Source organism: Tachysurus vachellii, chromosome 18 (genome assembly GCF_030014155.1).
Source record: "Tachysurus vachellii isolate PV-2020 chromosome 18, HZAU_Pvac_v1, whole genome shotgun sequence".
Classification (NCBI taxonomy): Eukaryota; Metazoa; Chordata; class Actinopteri; order Siluriformes; family Bagridae; genus Tachysurus; species Tachysurus vachellii.
The window spans coordinates 19,282,492-19,301,337 of NC_083477.1; the positions used below are offsets into that span (position 1 = coordinate 19,282,492).

At 38.4% G+C, this 18,846-nt stretch overlaps 2 protein-coding genes across 2 annotated transcripts; both read right to left on the reverse strand.

Annotated features, from left to right (window-relative positions):
- Nucleotides 1-2,150: 2,150 nt before the first annotated feature.
- Nucleotides 2,151-9,304, reverse strand: LOC132861263 (protein TOPAZ1-like). Its single transcript, XM_060892693.1, has 8 exons — nt 9,216-9,304; nt 7,869-8,040; nt 7,594-7,694; nt 7,250-7,415; nt 6,142-6,294; nt 5,276-5,479; nt 4,313-4,490; nt 2,151-2,442 (listed from the first exon to the last, which is right to left on the reverse strand). Exons 2-8 carry the CDS (start codon nt 7,930-7,932, stop codon nt 2,199-2,201), a joined length of 1,110 nt encoding a protein of 369 aa, XP_060748676.1. The 5' UTR covers nt 7,933-8,040; nt 9,216-9,304; the 3' UTR covers nt 2,151-2,198.
- A 1,362-nt stretch (nt 9,305-10,666) lies between these two features.
- Nucleotides 10,667-18,612, reverse strand: LOC132860793 (uncharacterized). Its single transcript, XM_060892040.1, has 9 exons — nt 17,584-18,612; nt 13,371-15,687; nt 12,936-12,994; nt 12,584-12,675; nt 12,315-12,423; nt 11,943-11,995; nt 11,773-11,859; nt 11,628-11,691; nt 10,667-10,851 (listed from the first exon to the last, which is right to left on the reverse strand). Exons 1-9 carry the CDS (start codon nt 18,200-18,202, stop codon nt 10,667-10,669), a joined length of 3,585 nt encoding a protein of 1,194 aa, XP_060748023.1. The 5' UTR covers nt 18,203-18,612.
- Between the last annotated feature and the right edge of the window lie 234 nt (nt 18,613-18,846).

An 18,846-nucleotide genomic window follows, 5' to 3' on the forward strand; every position in this document is an offset into this window, starting at 1 on the left:
AGAGCTCATATCTTTACATGTGTGTTTCGGTGTCTATCTCGGTGTTGCTTCAGGCTCTGATAGTCACAGCTGGGGTGAGAAATTGATTTGAAACTGTGAACAGGGGACATTTTAAGCGGAGAAATTTGCATTTCCAAGTACCTAAATGAAAATGATCTTTATCTTCTATCTCTCCATTATTACTTTATTTATACACAAGTGAACATGGTATAATCGAAAATCTGGCTACATTTTAGTATCATATGAAAATGCTGAAAAAAGCTTAATATGCAGAAAAATCCATCGTGCTTTGCAGTTTGAACAGAATACGAACATTTTGGACAAATACGTAAACAATACAAATGTAGAATTTTTTGATTTATTTTCGAACATCAGCATATTATCTAGAGAAAGTCTGCTCAAAACCCAAACTAAAAATGCAGTCTAGAAAAAACCCTTTTGCATGAATATGATCGTTTACACAGAACATAGAAAAAATAGTAAATACTAAATGAATCAAAAGTAAATCTTAAGTATTTATATTTAATTTGAAATGAACAGTGGGATATGTAACTAAGTAGATTAGTTTGCACAGTTATTATAAGAAACGAAAAGCATGGTTACTCAATAATGACTCTCACAGGAACAGGATGCATCTGTTCTCTAAACTCCAGCAGCTTGTGCTTTCTTTATTCAAAAATGTAAATGCAAAAAAAAAAAAAAAAAAAAAAAAAAAATTTATTAACCTTAATGTCAAAGCATTTCGAATTCTGCTTCTTTTTGCTTCTATTTGGTTCCAGATTATTTTTTGTCTTTTAACAGATTTGATTTTAGAAACCCTACAACAGCAGCGTCTGATCTTATCCACAAAGGGCCGGTGTGAGTGCAGATTTTTATTCCAACCAAGCAGAAGCCACACCAGAGTCTATACTAAAAGCCAAGAACAACTGATTAAACAGGTGGAATCAGGTGTGGCTTCTGCTTGGATGGTAAAAAAACCTGCACCCACACTGGCCCTTTGTGGATAAGACTGGACGCCGCTGCCCTACAAGAACCAAGTGCATAAATTGTGTGATCCTATTTTTCCCCTTTTTCACCATTCAGTATGTCAAAGACAATGAACACCAGTGCCTGGCAAACTTCCAGCTCTTTCAGACATGTGAAATTTTTGTGCTTAAATGTATTTTTAACACATAATTTGCACATACACTGAAAATCAGATAGTTGTGATGACCATGTTAGAAAATTCAATTTCACTACCGCAAGCGCTTTACAATGTGCTTCAAGGGTCAAACTGTAGAACGTTTACCATCATGTCTAGTACACAGCTTGTGATGTTATGCAGGCTGAACCGTAACTAACTGGTCATGAAACTAGTTATTCTTCAGGCACAAAATGTTAGGCTACAGGATCACTGATCACCGTTGCCTAGAATCTACTGTGCTGGTCTATATAAATAAAAAAATAATAATAATAATAATAATAATAATAATAATAGATAAAAATACAAAAAATAAACATTAATATACACATTTACTATGTTTACTACAATCACCTTTCTGTAAGTTCTTGTGTACTATCTGAAATTGTTTCCAATCTAAACTTTTTGTCTTTGACGTGCACGAGAATGAATTATTCAACTTAGTATTTCTATATATCTAGAACAATGTTTGAAAAACGGAACAAACTGCAACGGCTGTCTTTGAAAATGTATGTATGCGAGTGTCAAAATTTTCTCCCATCATTTCTAGCATGAGCGATTTCCTATTAGCTCTAAAACAAAAGTACGGCACACAAAACAAACAACAAAAATTTGAAATGTTAAATCTGATTCCAAGCAGAAGCAAAATACTGTAAGTGCCAAAAACTGATACATTCCTATGCATCATAAACTGTGTAGGGTTGGGGCTCATTTGCTAAACGGTTTTCTATTACAAACATTAAGAAACAAGACAATGAATTGCAAAAGAAATGTAAAAATTAAAGTATTTAAAAAAAAAAAAAAACAGAGCCAAGAAAAAAAAAAGTCTCCCTGAAAGAACACATCCAAAGATGCCCTTTATCCCAGAGCTCAAAATCCCAGTCTGCCAATTCTTTTTCTATATCCAAGAACAACATTCAGTTAGAACAACAGTTTGCAGTTGAGATCTGGCAATTTACCTCGAATGGTCTTTCAGAGACTGTGAATAGAAATGTTCATTCTAGCAGCACCACAATTATTAAAAGGCTGTTTCGGCTTTTTTGAGTGTATGTGAGTTTTCCCACAATCCCTGAGCCCAGCTTCGGTTGTGTGAGAACCATTTAGCTGCAGAGCAACGATCCAGATTAAAAAGCTGCTCCTGCTCCTGACTGGCAGCTGTGTAACGAATGTTCAGCTTGGGGTTCGGTATCAGTGCTGCTGAAAGCAGACGGCATCCAGCTGCCAAATACACACTCTCCATTGCCACCTCATGGCCAGAGCGCCTAAAACACACAAACACTGCGTAAGAAAACTGGCAGTGAATCATTACTGGTACACAATACCCATGAATACATTTAAAGACAGAACCAAGTTGCTTTAAAAGATCACAGAGAAAGGAGCTGAATATATATATGTTTTGCATTAATTGTATTAGCCAAATACTGCACATGTTTTTGCACAATCCTATACATTATCTAGTATCCTATACATCATTCTAGTATTACTGTACGCAATATTGTCTGAACATACAGTATTTACACTGGTCGGCACTTTTTCTGTTTATTGTCTTTTCAGGGTTCCCACTCTTTTTCAGAGATCATTTTCCAGGACATTTCAAATTTAGCAAAAAATGAAAAGGCTCACAGATTCACGGCCTAAAGTAATATGTTCTTCTCTCCAGAAGTCTTAAAAACAACGTACACTTTATGGCTATTACTTAACTATACTTTTAAAGACAATTTGTCATGTGAATGAAATTTCAACATTTATAAAATAAAAAGACTGCACATATTAATACCCTTTCCTTTCTCAGGCCAATGCCGTCATGCATGCTTAAGTTTGCTGTACATTCCCCTTGCACATGATGTTCAGATTAACAAGGTTAATATAACCTGCTTACCCGTCACCATTTGCTGAAACATTTGAGCACTTAAACCATTCCTAGCAGCTGAAACCGCCAACACAAGACAGCGTCATCCGTCACAGCGAGATTAAACAGCATAACAAAAAACCCGTCAAACTCAGCGTCCCTGTACAGAGCGCTTTCTGTAACTAATTGTTTTGACCAGTTGTAAACTGTTCTTTAAATGATCAAGAACATTTAAAAATTGTCCTGGATTTTTTCCAGGACAATTTATGTTTTCTCTCATTTTCCATGTGTTTTCCAGGACTGGAACATTGGTCATTCATTTTTCAGGATTTCCAGGTTTTCCAGGACACGTGGGAACCCTGCTTTTGTTATTGTCTTTTTTTGTATTTTCTTTTAACCTTTTGTCCTGCACTGTCTTTTGTCCTGCACTGTCTTTTGTCCTGCACTGTCTTTTGTCCTGCACTGTCTTTTGTCCTGCACTGTCTTTTGTCCTGCACTGTCTTGTCTGTCTTGTCCTGCACTGTTTATACCAGGTTGCACAGATGCACTTTATGTATCCAGGACTAACTTACTAAGTCCTTAGCCCTGTCTTTGTTTTATGTAACACCCTGATCCTGGAGAAACGTTGTCTCATTTCACTGTGTACTGCAACAGCTTTATATGTTTGAAATGACAATAAAAGCTTCTTGACTTGACGTGTTTTATGTGTCACTGAAATATCAACGTATAACATCAGTACAGACATCTGACCTTGCTGTGACTGACTCGTAAAAATAACAAGGCCTTGAGTACACTTCTGTGTGATAAACAGGATGAAAGCTATTTAAAATCTTAAAAACAGGCACAAGTTGACAGCAAGACCATATCAATGCCAATGGCTCCATCTACTGGTTACATTGATAATTGCATCCAACATCCACATTCTCACCCAATACAGAATGCCTTCACTTATCAAGCGGCACCTATTATGTGTTTATGCTTGTATACTACGTGGGCCGAAGTTTCAAAAGATTCAGTTTTTTGCAAATCTGAAAACAGATGAAACATCAGTCCTCTTTTGTTTTGTTGTTTTTTTTTCCCATTCAGATCATGATTATGAAAATAGTCTCAAGTTTGTGTTTGCTTGTCCCTCAATTATCGTAGGAACATGTGATTGAATTCAAATTTCAATAAATTGTAAACTAGGGAAGTTATAGACTAAGACAGCAAGAGTTCGTGTTGCTGGATGCACCAAATGATTAATGTGTAAGATGTAAAAAACAACTTGCACCTTGAGAACTTACCTTTTGAGCGTGATGAGCAGTGGTTGAGAAGAGTCAATGCGATTTTTAAAGCTTGTACAGATGCAGGCAATAAACATCTCAAAAGCCAGAGTCATCTCGATCTCTGTGAGACAACAGGGCAGAGCCAAGCTGTCCTCCTCCCACACAACCCCAGAGTAATAACCAGCAGAATGAGCACCTGGCAGTTAAAAGGAAGAAGTCATGTAAACGTTCCAAAGTGGTGATGCATTATATGCTAAGGTGTTACCGAGCGTCCCTACTGTGATCTTGTCTGATATGTTTAATATTTTTGACCCTTAAACAAACAGGGTAGCTGTATACTTGTACAATAGCATTTAAAACTGACTCTTTTCTTTGTTGCGTTCAGGGAAACGCTTCCGCTCCTTAAAAGCAAACACAGAGAGAATGAGGAGAAGCTTCTTCCCGCAGGCCATTTGGAGTTTAAACCAGGCAACACCCAGGATCTGGATCTAGTACTGGACCTCTCCCTCCATCTTCACTGTTTTTCTGCACACCTTTTTTGCACTGACACTAACTCTAGACTGTCACTTTAACTCTGGACTTGCACAGCAAAGTGCCACTTTATACACCTTATACACACACACACACACACACCATACTGCACATGGACGCTTCAAGGACAATAATTAAAAGCATACGTTAAAAATATACATTATTTTTCATGTATATTTTCATACATGTATTCATACACATATATATATATATATATATATATAAATACATACATATATACATATATTTTTTAAATATAGTTTATACTTTTTATTTATCAACCTCCTTTTGGTTTTATTTTTTATCCATAATTGCATTCCTTATGTTTGAATACCGGTCAGATGCAAAATAGCATTTCACTGCATGTCGTACTCTGTATGTATGTGTATGTGACAAATCAAATTTTATTTGATTTGAAAACAAAAAAATATAGAAGCGCATGAGACTCACGTTTGAACAGAGTCCTGGCTCGGCTCCAGCTGTTCTGTTTGCCTAGTTTGTGAATGAGTTGTTGAAGTTCTGTGGTGTCCAGTTGGATTCCCTGAGTCAGCATGAATTCAAGTGTGTCTGCACCGACCGGCAACACGTGATTCATCACACACCTTCGAAGGTGTGCGTTAAACATGGTATTGTACTCACTTGCCTGAACACCATCTAATCGGCAAGCATACAACACATTTTAATTGAAACCAATTCCCTGGATTTAAACAATATTTTGGTCATTTTTACATGCTATTTAGGTAGGATTAAAATTCTAGCATACATAATTTGACAAAAGTATGTAGACACCTGGCCATCACACACAGAGGTGGACCTTCCCCAAACTACTGGCACAAAATGGTCTAGAACCTAACCTGACCTCAACCCCACTGAACCGTGCTGGGATGAACTAGACGACCAACTGTGAGCCCGGCCTTTTTGCCTAACACCCGTAGCAGACATGACTAAAGCTTGTACGGCTGAATGAATTCCCTGCAGCCACATTCAAAAAAATCTAGTATTATCATCAGCACTGATGAACCCTGGAACTCGTTATTGTGCATTGACAAGTGTTGCTAATTTCATTAACACATAAATGATCTTACGCATAATTAAAAAAATTAATGAAAGAAATAGTAAACGTGCAAAGCAATGTTCCAAAAGTAGCAATAAAAAGCCTGCACTCCAAGCAATCTTTCATTGCAGCTACACCTGGAAGCAAAACCTGACAAAAACACATGCATTCAGTTAATCCAATAAGTTTAAAATGCACACTTTTCACATGCAACCACAAATTTTAATCTAATGAAGAATGAATTTAGTGACTCGTGACTCACCTATTGGCTGTTTAAGCCCAGGTAAATTAGTGAGGACCTCCAGTGTGTCTCTGTATGATGTCTTGTCAGCGAGGAGAGTCAGTACTCTCCTGCGCTTCTGTAGGTCAGCCTGGTCACATGGCCACACGCTTGAGCTCACAAACCATTCATTAGCTACAAATCGCACACAAACACAAAAAAGAGCATTTGTCTCATTTTGAAACTTGTCTACTTATGCTACATAACCCATGATTCTTATTTTTTTTCCCACTGATTTAAGACTATAGAAAAAATGTCAACTTGACAAATGGTCTGGAAATGAGGGCCATTCAAAGAAAATTTGCTAAAATCATGCAAGGAACTACAAAAAAGCCTTTGCCATATAAGCTTTACACCCTCTTAATGCTGTGCAGATTTTTACAGTTAAGGCAGTTTTACTAGTTATAGCAACTAAACGGGAAACATTGGCAGTGAACACAGTGAACACTAGGTGGCAGGAGTAAACAACAAATGGTCCAGAAACACACACAGTTACCAGCAAACTGTGGATTATTCAGGTCATGTGTACAGATGCATTATTAAACAGTGGGAAAATGTAACTGAAATGTGTTTTTGTAAAGGACTCCAAATGCAAAAGCTTTGTCTATTATGTGCTATAATTCACAACAATAAGTTGTGAATTATACATTTATTTACACAATAAAAGGAAACCGGAAAAAAAGGTTTTTTATAAATCTGGTACGTATACTTTCTTCCTCCATACAAAAACAGTGTTTATTGAAAAATTATTGATTATTTTTTAAATCTCTCATTCAATTTTGAACCAAACATTTTTTGCTATGAAATGGAAAAAAATGAAAGGATCTGGTGATCTAGTGGTCAGGGGATTTCAGGAAGTAGTTTATAATGACCCAGGAATTTCAATCAGAAATGTATGATTTGTTGGATAGTGAGATCTACTGTTCTGGTGTGTGTATGTGAGAAGTAGGGTACTCCAGTAGGATTAATGCACCAGTAATTAATCAATAAAGGGATCTAAGGATCTAGGGATTGAGCCAGGGAACAACTATTCAATCCAAGAATCGGCTAAGAGTTTATTTGAACAAATGATCTGAATGCAAGCGGTTACCTTTGAGCAAGTTCAGTGCTCCCTCTATGCTGCCACTGTTAATAAAGAATTCTGCTGCGATGGTTATAAGCTGACATCGAGATGCTCCGTTTTCACTACTAAAGAGCCCTTTGAGCATAGCGAATTCCATCTGCAACCTATCCATCACACACAATAGCTTCAAACCCTACACAGACAAACCAAAACAAGCCATCATTAAAAACATTTTTTTTTATTTTGAACTGTGTATTGTTTCAACTATTTAAATCAGGAGAATCTTTTTAAAAGTACATATACTATTGCATATTACATACAGTGTATTATATAGAGATTAGCTTGAGAACTAAACAGCAAGCACAAAACACCTTGGTCCAGTCTTGGGCTCTGTAATAGTTAAACATCAGCGAGACTCCTACTCGTCCCAGAAAGCTTTTAATCATCTCATCTGTTGGCACTTCCTGACAAACTAAACAAGACCACAAACATATATAAACTGATATAAAAGTGTAGTTGGTGTTGCAAAATAGAATGTAAAGCTGCGTAGGGAAAACAAATGCCTGTGCATGCAGCTAATATTTACATTGATCAGCCATATGATTAAAACCACTGTGACACAGTGAATACGTCAGGTTGCATGTACCTGACTCAGCAAATGGTTCATAAGGCAGAGTCAGTTTGTCTTTAGTGTCTTTCAGCAGTGCCATGGTGACACAGCAGCAGAACCTCGACAGCTCTCCTGCACTGTGACGACCACCACACACAGTGCAGAACACGTGTGCCAGAGTGTGCCAGTCTTCTTGCTGCTTGCAAAGCTACACACACACACACACAAATGTTAAACCTTAAAGGTGGGGTGCACGATGTTTGAAAGCCAATGCTGACATTTGAAATCACCAAAACAAAAACGCCCCTAACCCATATGGGTGTCACCCCTGTTTTGATAGCTCCGCCCCACACATACATACATATGTAACCCAGGCAACTATTATGGCGGAACCTGCTGGGGCAGCTGGCCGAGGGGATATTTTTATCAATAAATTAGCTCAATGAGTAATACTATGGTAATACAAATGTGTTTTTGTAGTACAGTGTGTTGGACAGTGAAAGGATTAACTCCGTTTCACACGGAAGACCTTCAGTTCTCTCCAGCCCTGGAAAGCTGATTCTATATTAACACGGTTCTTACTTCTTGCCTTATCGTAAGCTTTTTTTAGCTTTTCGTTTTTATCTTAAATGTCAATGTTTCAAACGCTTTCGGCTAATGTCATATGTGCACTGAACACTCTCTCCGCCGCATATTGACAAGACACGCCCCTTTCTGCTCATTGGCTACACGCTTTTGTTTTGTTTGTCGGCCCGACTCAGTTTTCTGAAGCATTTCTCAAACAACGTGAACCCCACCTTTAATAGCACAAACGTAACGTAATATTTATGCAGCACTCACACTGCTAGAGCAATAAACAAAATTAAGCGTTTGCTGCATTTCATTTCAGGATATGGAAAATGAAAAAAAATTTTTACTTTTTTCTTCAACAGTTAATCTACAAAACAGAATTACCCGATTATGTAATGGTATGGTTTGTTCTTATTGATAAACATCCCATATATTATATTCTTACGCCGTTTTTATTAGCAAGCCAAATCACCTTTTTACATGTTCAAATGCTTATTGTATTAAATCTTAAAGGAAGATCAGATAGAAAAGGTAATGCAAATACTTTATCAAGTAACCAAAGATATAATTAGCAACACAGCAAAACAGGGGAGGAAAAAAAAAAGACAAACAGTTTCCCTTTATTGGTTATTTTTGTTGGAACAAATTCATACCGTTCTGGGAACATTTTATTTTGGTTAATAAAGTCAGCACTGTTTCCAACTGAGATGGCACTATATTTTCAACTAATTAACAAACAAAACAGGAACAACTAACCAATAAAGATAAAGGCAGCATGAACCCAAGAGTACATATGTATAGTGCGTGTCTCACCTCCACTCGGACTACAGCCTGGGCCAATTCTGACAGCTCAGCGGTGTGTGGGTTAGTGGCCAGTGCCCTACATACACACAGAGCATGTGTGTATAGGATGGTGTATAAACATGGAAGCACAAACGTACCTATAGGTTTAGTGTTTAAGTTTATAGCACATAATATGACACTGCAAAATTCTTTTTAGAATGGAATGCTAGTAGGATGAAACACTGATTTAATAGTTAAAGTGGTATGTTATTATTTCAGCTGTTGTTCATTTAGAAAAAGGAATAGAACTGTGAGTACGTTTTCCACATTATCACTTAAGAATGCTGTAAATGTTAAAGCCCCACCTGCATTTTACTGCACAGAAAATGTCCATTTGATGTCTAGCTACATGCAAAGACTCGAGATGAAGCTGCATCATCTCACACTGTTCAACACTGAACACACACCCCGCCTCTGTAATCTATACATAGACACAAACAGCATCAATACTGAAACAGCAGTTTCAGTTTCAGCAGTACACAAGGTATCTCTGCGGATTATCACAGTTGCTCGGGCTTTTTCCAATAAGGCTGCTGGAATTTGATCTGAATTTGTTTCCCCTCTATGCAATGCTTTGTTGTTATATTATTTACAGACAACTCTTGCATAATCAACCACACACTTAAGTCTGTTTGGCTTGCTGTACAAATATACTTAGCTATCTACACACTCATGGAGACTTCTCAAACTGCACAGAACATTCAACATATGTGCTTGTTGAATATATGTAAATATATATATATATATATATATATATATATATATATATATATATATAAATAAAGTATACACATGACTAAGAAGTGATAAACGTATAAACAATTATAGCTTCACCATTATGCCTGAAAATTTCAACTGTGTCTAAAAGAACCATTAAAATGGTTGGTTCCTCACGGTGGACAAAATTTTCCACTGTTGATACTGTATGCTGCTCAATTGCCATTAAAACGGTTTTCAAACGTTACATTTGACACTTCATTGTATGCCTATTCTGTAACGTTACTGGAAACGCATGTGTGTGTAAATCACCTTTGACGTGAGATGTATGAGCTCAGAGACAAAGTTGATTGTTCCTCTTTCCCGAACATGTTCATAAAGTGCTATCACAAACTCAGGAGTGGGCTGAACACACAAACAAACATGATCAGTAACTATTTTCAAATATTTTATATTGTTCAAATGCATATATGGTGCATTATTTTCAAGACTATTAGGCAAGAACAGACACTGCACATAATACTTCCATTTAATAAAAATAAAAAATAAAAAATAAAAAAACACAACAACAACAACAACAACAACTGCAGCTTGTATATGGAAACAGAGAATTCCTTCAAATTTGCCAAATTATTTCCCGTCAGTCAAATAACATCCTGAGTTGTTAATTTGTTAATAAGTTTAATCACCACAACATACGTCACTTAAATCCTCAGAGTGTCCTCACTCATACTCACCAATCTCTTGTGTGTGAGGAGTGTGTTGATGACCGACACCAGATCCTTAAGGAGTGCCAAGTTCAGCAGAGATGAGAGCAACTGTTTCACAACATTCTCACTAAAACTCACACCAGGAGAACTGATCCGGTAATAAGAAACAAAAATCTCCGCTGGTGTCAAAGAGAGTGTGAGAAAGATTGATGAGGGCGACCAAGTCTCTTATGCTAAAACAGGTTTTAATCATGAATGGGAATGTGAAGCTCAATACCAGGGGTCGGCAACCTTAAACACTCAAAGAGCCATTTGGATCCGTTTCCCACAGAAAAAAAAAAAAAAAAAAAAAAAAACACAGGGAGCCACGAAACCCTTTTGACATCTAAAATGAAGATAACGCCGCATATATCGTTTTTTTTACCTTTATGGAAAGTATAGAAAAAAATGTAGTGTGTTGCATTTATGAAATCAATGAACTGCTACCGAGTAAACTAAAGTTTATTTCTGCAGGCAAACAAAAATATTTTGAACAGTTTGAACTAACCTTAACAAAAAAGACGCTGGGTTGAAGGTTACTTTCAAATAAAATGTTTAATGTCTAATTGAGTCCTCTCAAAAATTTTAACTTGCTGGCTGCAGCAAACCAAAAAAATGCGTCTGCTTCCGTGTCGGATTTCGCAAGTCGGCAGTTATGACACGTATTTTGAGCGACAAAAAAATTAAACACGGTTTATTTTAATGTTACAAGAGCATCATAATCTTAGAATTTAGAATTACATTTTTTTTTTTAAATCTAACTAAAATAAAATAAATTTAAATTAAATATTTATTTTCCAAATCTACAGGGAGCCGCAGCAGAGGGTTGAAAGAGTCACTTGCGGCTCCGGAGCCGCGGGTTGCCGACCCCTGCTCTATACATTCGCACATACCTTTAACAATGTTCATCTCTTACCTGCTCGCTGGACCAAAGGAGGATTTCCAACACAACAGAACTTCTGCACAATATCCATGCAAAACTGGACCAGAAACAATCAGATTATCTTATAGTTCAATTATACAAATCATACTGTTATTAACCATTTCATTCAAAGACACACCTTTTCATCATCTTTCCTGGGCACATGAAGGAACCAGCAAATACTCCTTAAGCATGTGTGATGTTCACTGAAATAGTACCTGCAATACTGTTAAAACAGAGTTAACACCAGATTCGAAGATTCCTACTGTACACAAATAGGATGCATTATTTTGTGGACTGGTTACTCACAGAAGGTAGCGATGGTCTCACAATGTTGATATCTTTCCCTGCAGTAGTATGAACTGCACAAATAGTGACATAAGGCATTGAATTTAGTGTCATGGAAAACTCTTCATGACACATCTACATATATTTGTTTGTTCTGAATCAAAACCAAACATTTCTGGTTATTTATCATGAGTAAGGTATCAGATATCTGCAACAGTGGCATCCCAGTATGACTTCTTATACCAATATGACGTACTATTGCATTATTTTATGACGTTACAATCTAAATGTGTATACAAACAGCATAAGATGCTGAAAACTAAAGCTTGCACGTTTCTAAATCCAAGTTGTATATAGGAGTATGTGTCTATTCACAGCACTCAGCAGACCCACCATTGTTGTGTGCATCACCCTCCGGCCACGTCCATCCAGGATTCACTGTATTGACATACAGATCAGCAGTTTGTATATTATATAGGTTATTATTAAAATCTGGAACCATCTGAAAGGACAAACATAAGTACAAATATAAATGTGAAAAGTAAATCTGAAAAAAATGTAAGTCAATCTGGATGCTGTAAACGTAAATATTCCACCATTACCGGCATTTGTAATGTGCTGAATTTAAATGTTAGTGGTGCACAATAACACCTTTAACTGACCTGTTCTTGCTGGACTACTGGGGTAAGTGGTGCCCAATCTGTACCATAAGTAAGCTGACTTTTGGAGCTCATAGCCAGTTTATCCACCTCTCCTGTTTAATTATGGAAAAAGACACACAATCCATTTCTTAGTCAAATTTCTATACCTCCAGCACAAGTATTAGCTACAGCTGTTTAACACATTAATATCAGGCTCCTTTTGTAAATCACAAAGCTCCTATCCTATCCTAGGCATGCACAACTCCAGTCCTGGAGGGAAATCACTAAGGTGTGCTGGATTCCATCAGCCCAAGACTGGAGTAGTGCACCACAGTTTACTCAAACTAATGAGAAACACGTAAGGATCACAGACCTCTGCAAAAATCATCATTGTTCTCCACATGGACATCACCACCAGTCTGGACATTTTTCCTGGGAATTATAAAATATTCACAATTCAAGAGACTTTTTAATCAAGTTAATAGCATAATCAATCATCATCATAGGATAATTTAGTGTACTGTCTTGCTTCGAAATGCTTATGATGTAAAATATCTAAACTTATGCTGTGGAATTTGTTACTAATACATCAGTATTGGACCATGGAACAAAGGAAGAAAGTGGTCTGGTATCTGCTGACAAGGGCAGTGTGATGCTCTGCTCAGGCAATGGTCTGCTAGGAAACCATGTGGTCTGACATTTCTGTGTACCACCTACCTAAATATTGTTGCAGACCAAGTACAAGTTTTAATATGTCTCCCTGAAAGTCATGCACAAGACATGCACTTATTTACACACATCTACATACCCTTTTGTCTCTAAGCCCCAGACGATCCTTCCTGGTCTTCTGACCAAGCTTGTCTTGTCAGTCTGCATGCACGTGTTCTTTACTCTCTGAAGTGCAGCTCTATTGGCTTTTGATGCCGTTTCTTCTGAACTCATAACAATGTCCCCAAAGAGATCTGGGTCATCTTGAATTACATCAAGCACAATGGCATCGTCCTCATAAGCTCGCATAACATCCAGGTCATTACCAGTAACCACTAAGCCTTCTGGGGTAGGGGGAGGTGAAGGACTTCTGTTAGCCTTGTCAATCTTGCGCATCTCATCTTGTAGCAGTGAACATTCTGTCGTACCTTCCTCAGGTCTTTCAGCAGGGCACATGCTACTGAAATCTGTGTCACTAGAGGAAAGGAAATCTCTGTTTGTCGGGGATTTGTAAGGTGTGTCTTGGGTACTGCTTCCAGTGCATGTTCTGGAAGAAGTGCTTTGGTCAGTAGTTTTGTTGTACAAAATATTCAGGCTGCAGTGACTTCTATTCTCAATGTCAGGATCACATATCTGCTCCTCTTTGGATTGCGACATCATTGAGGAATGAGGTTTTGGTTCCACACTGTAGTGTACCGTCACAGTGGGGGTCTGTGGTTCTTCTCTGGAATGCTGAATATGTGAAGTTTGAAAAGCACTTTGTTGGAGGTATGGAAGGGGTTTTGTAAGATGGAAAGTTGTAGCCTCTGTTCCATTCTCATTATCCTCAAGATACCCACTTGACATGGAGCTCTGTGCCCTATTTATGGAGGAATCAGCAAGATCAACAGATTTGATATCCATAGTACTGATCGACGCAACAGGACTCACCTTTAACTTGTTAGTGTTCATGACTTCCACAGCCTGAGAATCACTGACATGTACAGAACCAAGACTAGATGGGTCCTGCTGAAATACAGTGCAGTTGTGCTTGGAGCAATCTCCCTCAGTACTAACTGATGTTAAATCTTTTACTGGGTTTTTATGGCCTTCTGATTGATCTTTTGAAGTCTCCTTAGGAGCTGCAGAGTCAAACACCCGGTCAATCTGCGTTGCGGATTGTACTAGCCCTTGGCTATTTTGAACCAGAACACTCCCATCATGTGGTTCAAAACCTATAAGACTTTCTTTCATGTTCTTCCCAACACTGTATTCAGAAGTTGTTATGAAACCTACTTGCATATTATTGATCACATAATTTGTGCCTTCTGAAGCGTCTGTGTTCACAATCCATCGAGGGCCAGCATGAACTAATGGCATCATTTTGCAAGAATGTCCATTTCTGGGAAATGGCCAAGATATGCAAGTGCGTGCACAGGACAACTGGGGCTTTACTACATAAGCAGTAGTTCTCTGGCAGGAGAAACAATCAGGACAGTCATCATCACCCTCTGGCCTTGCATTCAATCCATTTTCCACTAGACATCCGTCACTTGTGTCTGCCTCACTAACTATATACTTGTCAGATAAATCCACATGTTGAAAGTGTTGAGAAGAACCAATACCATTGCAGGCATGAACACGCCGTAGAAACAAAGGGGGCACGCGGTGTACTGGTGCAGTTTTGACCTCCTGAACTTCAGAGGCCATTCTTGAACCTTCTGCCCCATAATCAGCAGTCTCAATGCAATGCTGAGCTGCCCCAGGTTTTAAGAGTACACATGCCGTCCCCACAGCAGGGGACAGTCTAATTCTTTCACAGTCTGGCATCCTCAGAGCGTTCTTATTCGAAGAATCAGAAAACCCCGCAATATCTTCTGCTACGTCCAATTTCCAATCACCAACAGAAAATCCCACAACTTGATTACCTGATGAGAGAGAAGCACAACTATTGGTTGTAGTACACACCTCCCAGGATTGGTTGCCAATCCACTTCCCACAGTTCCCACTGCCTTGAGAATCAAGGCGTATCAGCGACCTGAATTCTTTGCTGAAGCATTTTACTTTTTTGTGCTTCATCTTTTGAAGCAGCACCGCTGGCAAAATGCACGAGAAGTCACGCGAGGTCACGTCAAACACATGGGCTATATCACAGAGTTTCACCTTGAGGTGCCTCCTGAACCAGATAATCAGCCTGGTTGTCATCTTAGCCTGTGCCACAGGGTAAACAACGGACTGTTCCAGCCTTCTTGGCTGGCCTGGGTGCCTTGATCCAGCTTTACAAGCGTGAGCTAGTTTTTTAGGAGCGGGAGGGGTATATTTTACATCACCGCACAAGGCACAGCATGCGTTTTTAACAGATCGTTTGACTTGTCTCCCTGAACCAAGTCTTGAGATTGAACCAAAGTGTTTCCTCAGCCCAGCTTTCCTATTAAAATCTGAAATAAGAGACAGACAGTCATCGAGCAATGGATAAAAATTTCATGCACACACAGTCATCGCTAACAACGTATGTAGATAATCTATCACCCACTAAACTCAAAGTAACGGATGTACTATTAGGGAAAATACAACAAATTTAACAGCAATTTAGGATTATGTTAAAATACATTATGGGATAAAACAGTGTCAAAGTGGCTATTATAATTTGACATAGCAATGTGTATGCTAATGTGCAATTGATGGCAGGTTAACATGGGTCTAAAACAAGAAAGTGTGTATCCTCATTTCTTAGTTTATACAAAATTTTCTGACCATGATATATTCTGAGACTGTCATGCCAACAGTGTATTTTTGTCTGTGGTTTTTGTAGGTCATTCTGAACTCTTTGCTAAATGTCCTACAAAAATGTATACTTTTTTAATTTAGCCATTTCATCAGATCACGTATAATGCCAGCCTTGGAAAGGGGTGTTGGGGTGGAGGAAAAGCATACAAAGCAAACCGCATTACAGTCGAGCTGAAACAGGTAATGAGACACAGGTGGTGATGACTTCCACAACATTATACAGTATAAATAAAACAGATCCTGCTATAACTAACCTATTGTGCATGATGTTTGTGGGAAACTTACAGGTGAATCTATACAAAACACAAGAGCAACTTGTTTTGCCTGGCTCAGACACAAATTGCTTGTGTCCCTTGCAGTTTAAAATAAAATGTTTTAATGCACTCTCAGTAGTAGAACCTGCGCAACCTTAGCGCAGCAGCGGCAAACACAAACACAACATCAACAATGGCAGATGTTGCTTTACTGTTAATGCTCATGGTTTTGCGAAACTACATTGGCATCCAAACGCAGCGAATCCTGATTTAAAAATGGCGCTAACGACATTCTCTTTTGTCTTGTTGGTCACAGTAACCCCACCCCCAGACTGCAAGCGGTTCTTAGGTCTAGACCATCAGTGTTTGGTGCCACTTAAAAAACACTTTTCCCGGGTCAGAGCCGGTGCTTTGGGCGTCGAAAAAGAAAGAACTGTTTTTAAATTAGGCTCTGAACCAGCACTCAAACTGCCTTGGTGGAAAATGGGCATAAGAGTGCGTTCACATTTACACAGTTTGGTCCATTTTGTGTTTCCCCCCCCCCAAAGAAACCACTCTAAAACAACAGAGTATCTGAAAGTGTTCTGAATATTTGGACCAAGAAACAAATAGTGAAAATAAAAGCTGCATGTGAGACAAAAAAATTTCAAACTAATTGATAATACAAATTCCATATTCATTTATTTAGCACAAGTTCCATGTTATCTGTACTCAGGTGATTTTTTTTTTTTAACATTTGTTTATCTTTTTTCTGCCCAAAGAGACCGCTCGAGACTGACTGATGAACGAACAAGTTGCACTTGTACGTTTTCAGCCCTACACTGCACTACATTTTTTTTGTTGTACAATTAACTAACTGTGTGCATCGTAAAAGCATAAACCAAATAACAAATGAAGCAACAAGACTAATTACACTAAGATTTAGAATGAAAAAATAAGTGTGATTGCACCCTAAAAATGAAACCACGTGCATTTTCCTAGATTTAGATCAACTCTAAGTGCATCTCCCATTATAGAATTAAAGGCACCAAACTGGACTTTACATTCTCACTGAGGTCTGACCGTTAGTGTGCAACATATTTGGAAATTCCAAATGTGTGTACCATTAAGATTTCTTGGATCTGTACTCTAAGATCTAAACACACAGCAGGGCGATTTCCACCCCTTTTACTGGTAACACCCAAGTAACAAAGTTTACTTAATGGTGGGCTCTTGGAAAAAAAAATAAATAAATCACCCAACACCAAGCCAAAGGAAGAAAAAAAAAAGAAGTAGTGTTCAATCTATTCTTACTTGATCTAAGACAAGCAGCTTGTCCATCTTTCTTCACAGGAGCCCCTAGTCGCATGTCTTCCGTATTAACCCCAGACCTACTCACACCCTGATTAGCTACCTCGGATCCTGCATTCGGCTCGATCACGTCCTCGCTCGAGTTAGACGTGTTGACTCGGTTCATGTAACGCGACACGGTGTACGACACCGTCTGTTGGCCCTCTGAGAGCTTCGCGGATTTCTCACTGCCGCAAAAACGCAACGCTAAATGCACGTGACAGCGGATTTGTTTGCGCCGCAACGTGTTATTGTTATTATTTTTATTGCAGTCCGTGAGCGTGCATATAGCCCGACGCGGCACCGACGTGTAGGACATCGGAAGCCCTTGTTTATAACCTGTAACGCGTGACGGTTCTTGTTGATGCGCGTCCTGCGGTCCTGGTGAGGCGCGTTCATGTGGCACAGATCCAGCACTTGCTGCCGATTCCTTTGAATCGGTAGAGTGCACGCTAGCAACCGAATCGTTGCAGCCCGACACCGACAACCTCGTAAGGCGTCGTTTTTTCGGCACCAAGCCTTGCTCAAGCTTGAACGCATTTCGGTTCAGCTTTATACGTGGACCTCCGTTTGATTCCTGCATGTCTTGATTGAAGCTCGTGCCACAGCTCGCGCACGAACCTTCAACTAACCTGCTAACTTAACAACACAAAAGCACTTTTACGACCCTTTTTTTTTTAAACAAAGGAAACATAAAACCAAAACAGCTCAGTAACTATTTCCTCTGTTCAGTTAAAGTGTACAGCCGGTTGTAAGCTCAATTTTGGCATTAATGTAAACAGCTAGCGTCGTGTTGATGCTAATTTAACTAGCTACAGTTTTGTTTCTATACACTGGGGCCGTATTGTCTATAAACCTGCTCAGATACAAATATTTTGTTTGTAAAGAAAATGAAAGTTTCCTATACCACCCTTATGATGAATAACTGATTTGCTGGACATTTTCCTTCGCCGAATTAAATTCAACGCCTGAGGTAAATTAGTAGTACTTGGAAGTTGTGCGCATGCGCAATGACGCGCAACGCTATTGGTTAAGGAGTGGAACGGTTATAATACAAAGGGAAATGATATATAATATAATATACGGGAAACTAGTCAAACTTAATAAAATATGATTGTGGAGTGTATATATATATATATATATATATATATATATATATACACAAACATTATTATATTCCTGTTATGTTCTAATTATGTTCTAAGTAATGTCTAGTTAGATTAGTTA

Coding starts and splice junctions, on each gene's coding strand:
- LOC132860793 (XM_060892040.1), bottom strand. CDS start 18,202: ATGCAGGAATCAAACGGAGGTCCACGTATAAAGCTGAACCGAAATGCG. Junction 11,692..11,772: donor CCAGGAAAGATGATGAAAAG/GTGTGTCTTTGA, acceptor TTTCTGGTCCAG/TTTTGCATGGATATTGTGCA. Junction 10,852..11,627: donor TCCTTTGGTCCAGCGAGCAG/GTAAGAGATGAA, acceptor CTTTGACACCAG/CGGAGATTTTTGTTTCTTAT.
- LOC132861263 (XM_060892693.1), bottom strand. CDS start 7,932: ATGGCACTGCTGAAAGACACTAAAGACAAACTGACTCTGCCTTATGAA. Junction 6,295..7,249: donor AGCACTGAACTTGCTCAAAG/GTAACCGCTTGC, acceptor TGCGATTTGTAG/CTAATGAATGGTTTGTGAGC. Junction 4,491..5,275: donor AGCCAGGACTCTGTTCAAAC/GTGAGTCTCATG, acceptor TTTAACTGCCAG/GTGCTCATTCTGCTGGTTAT.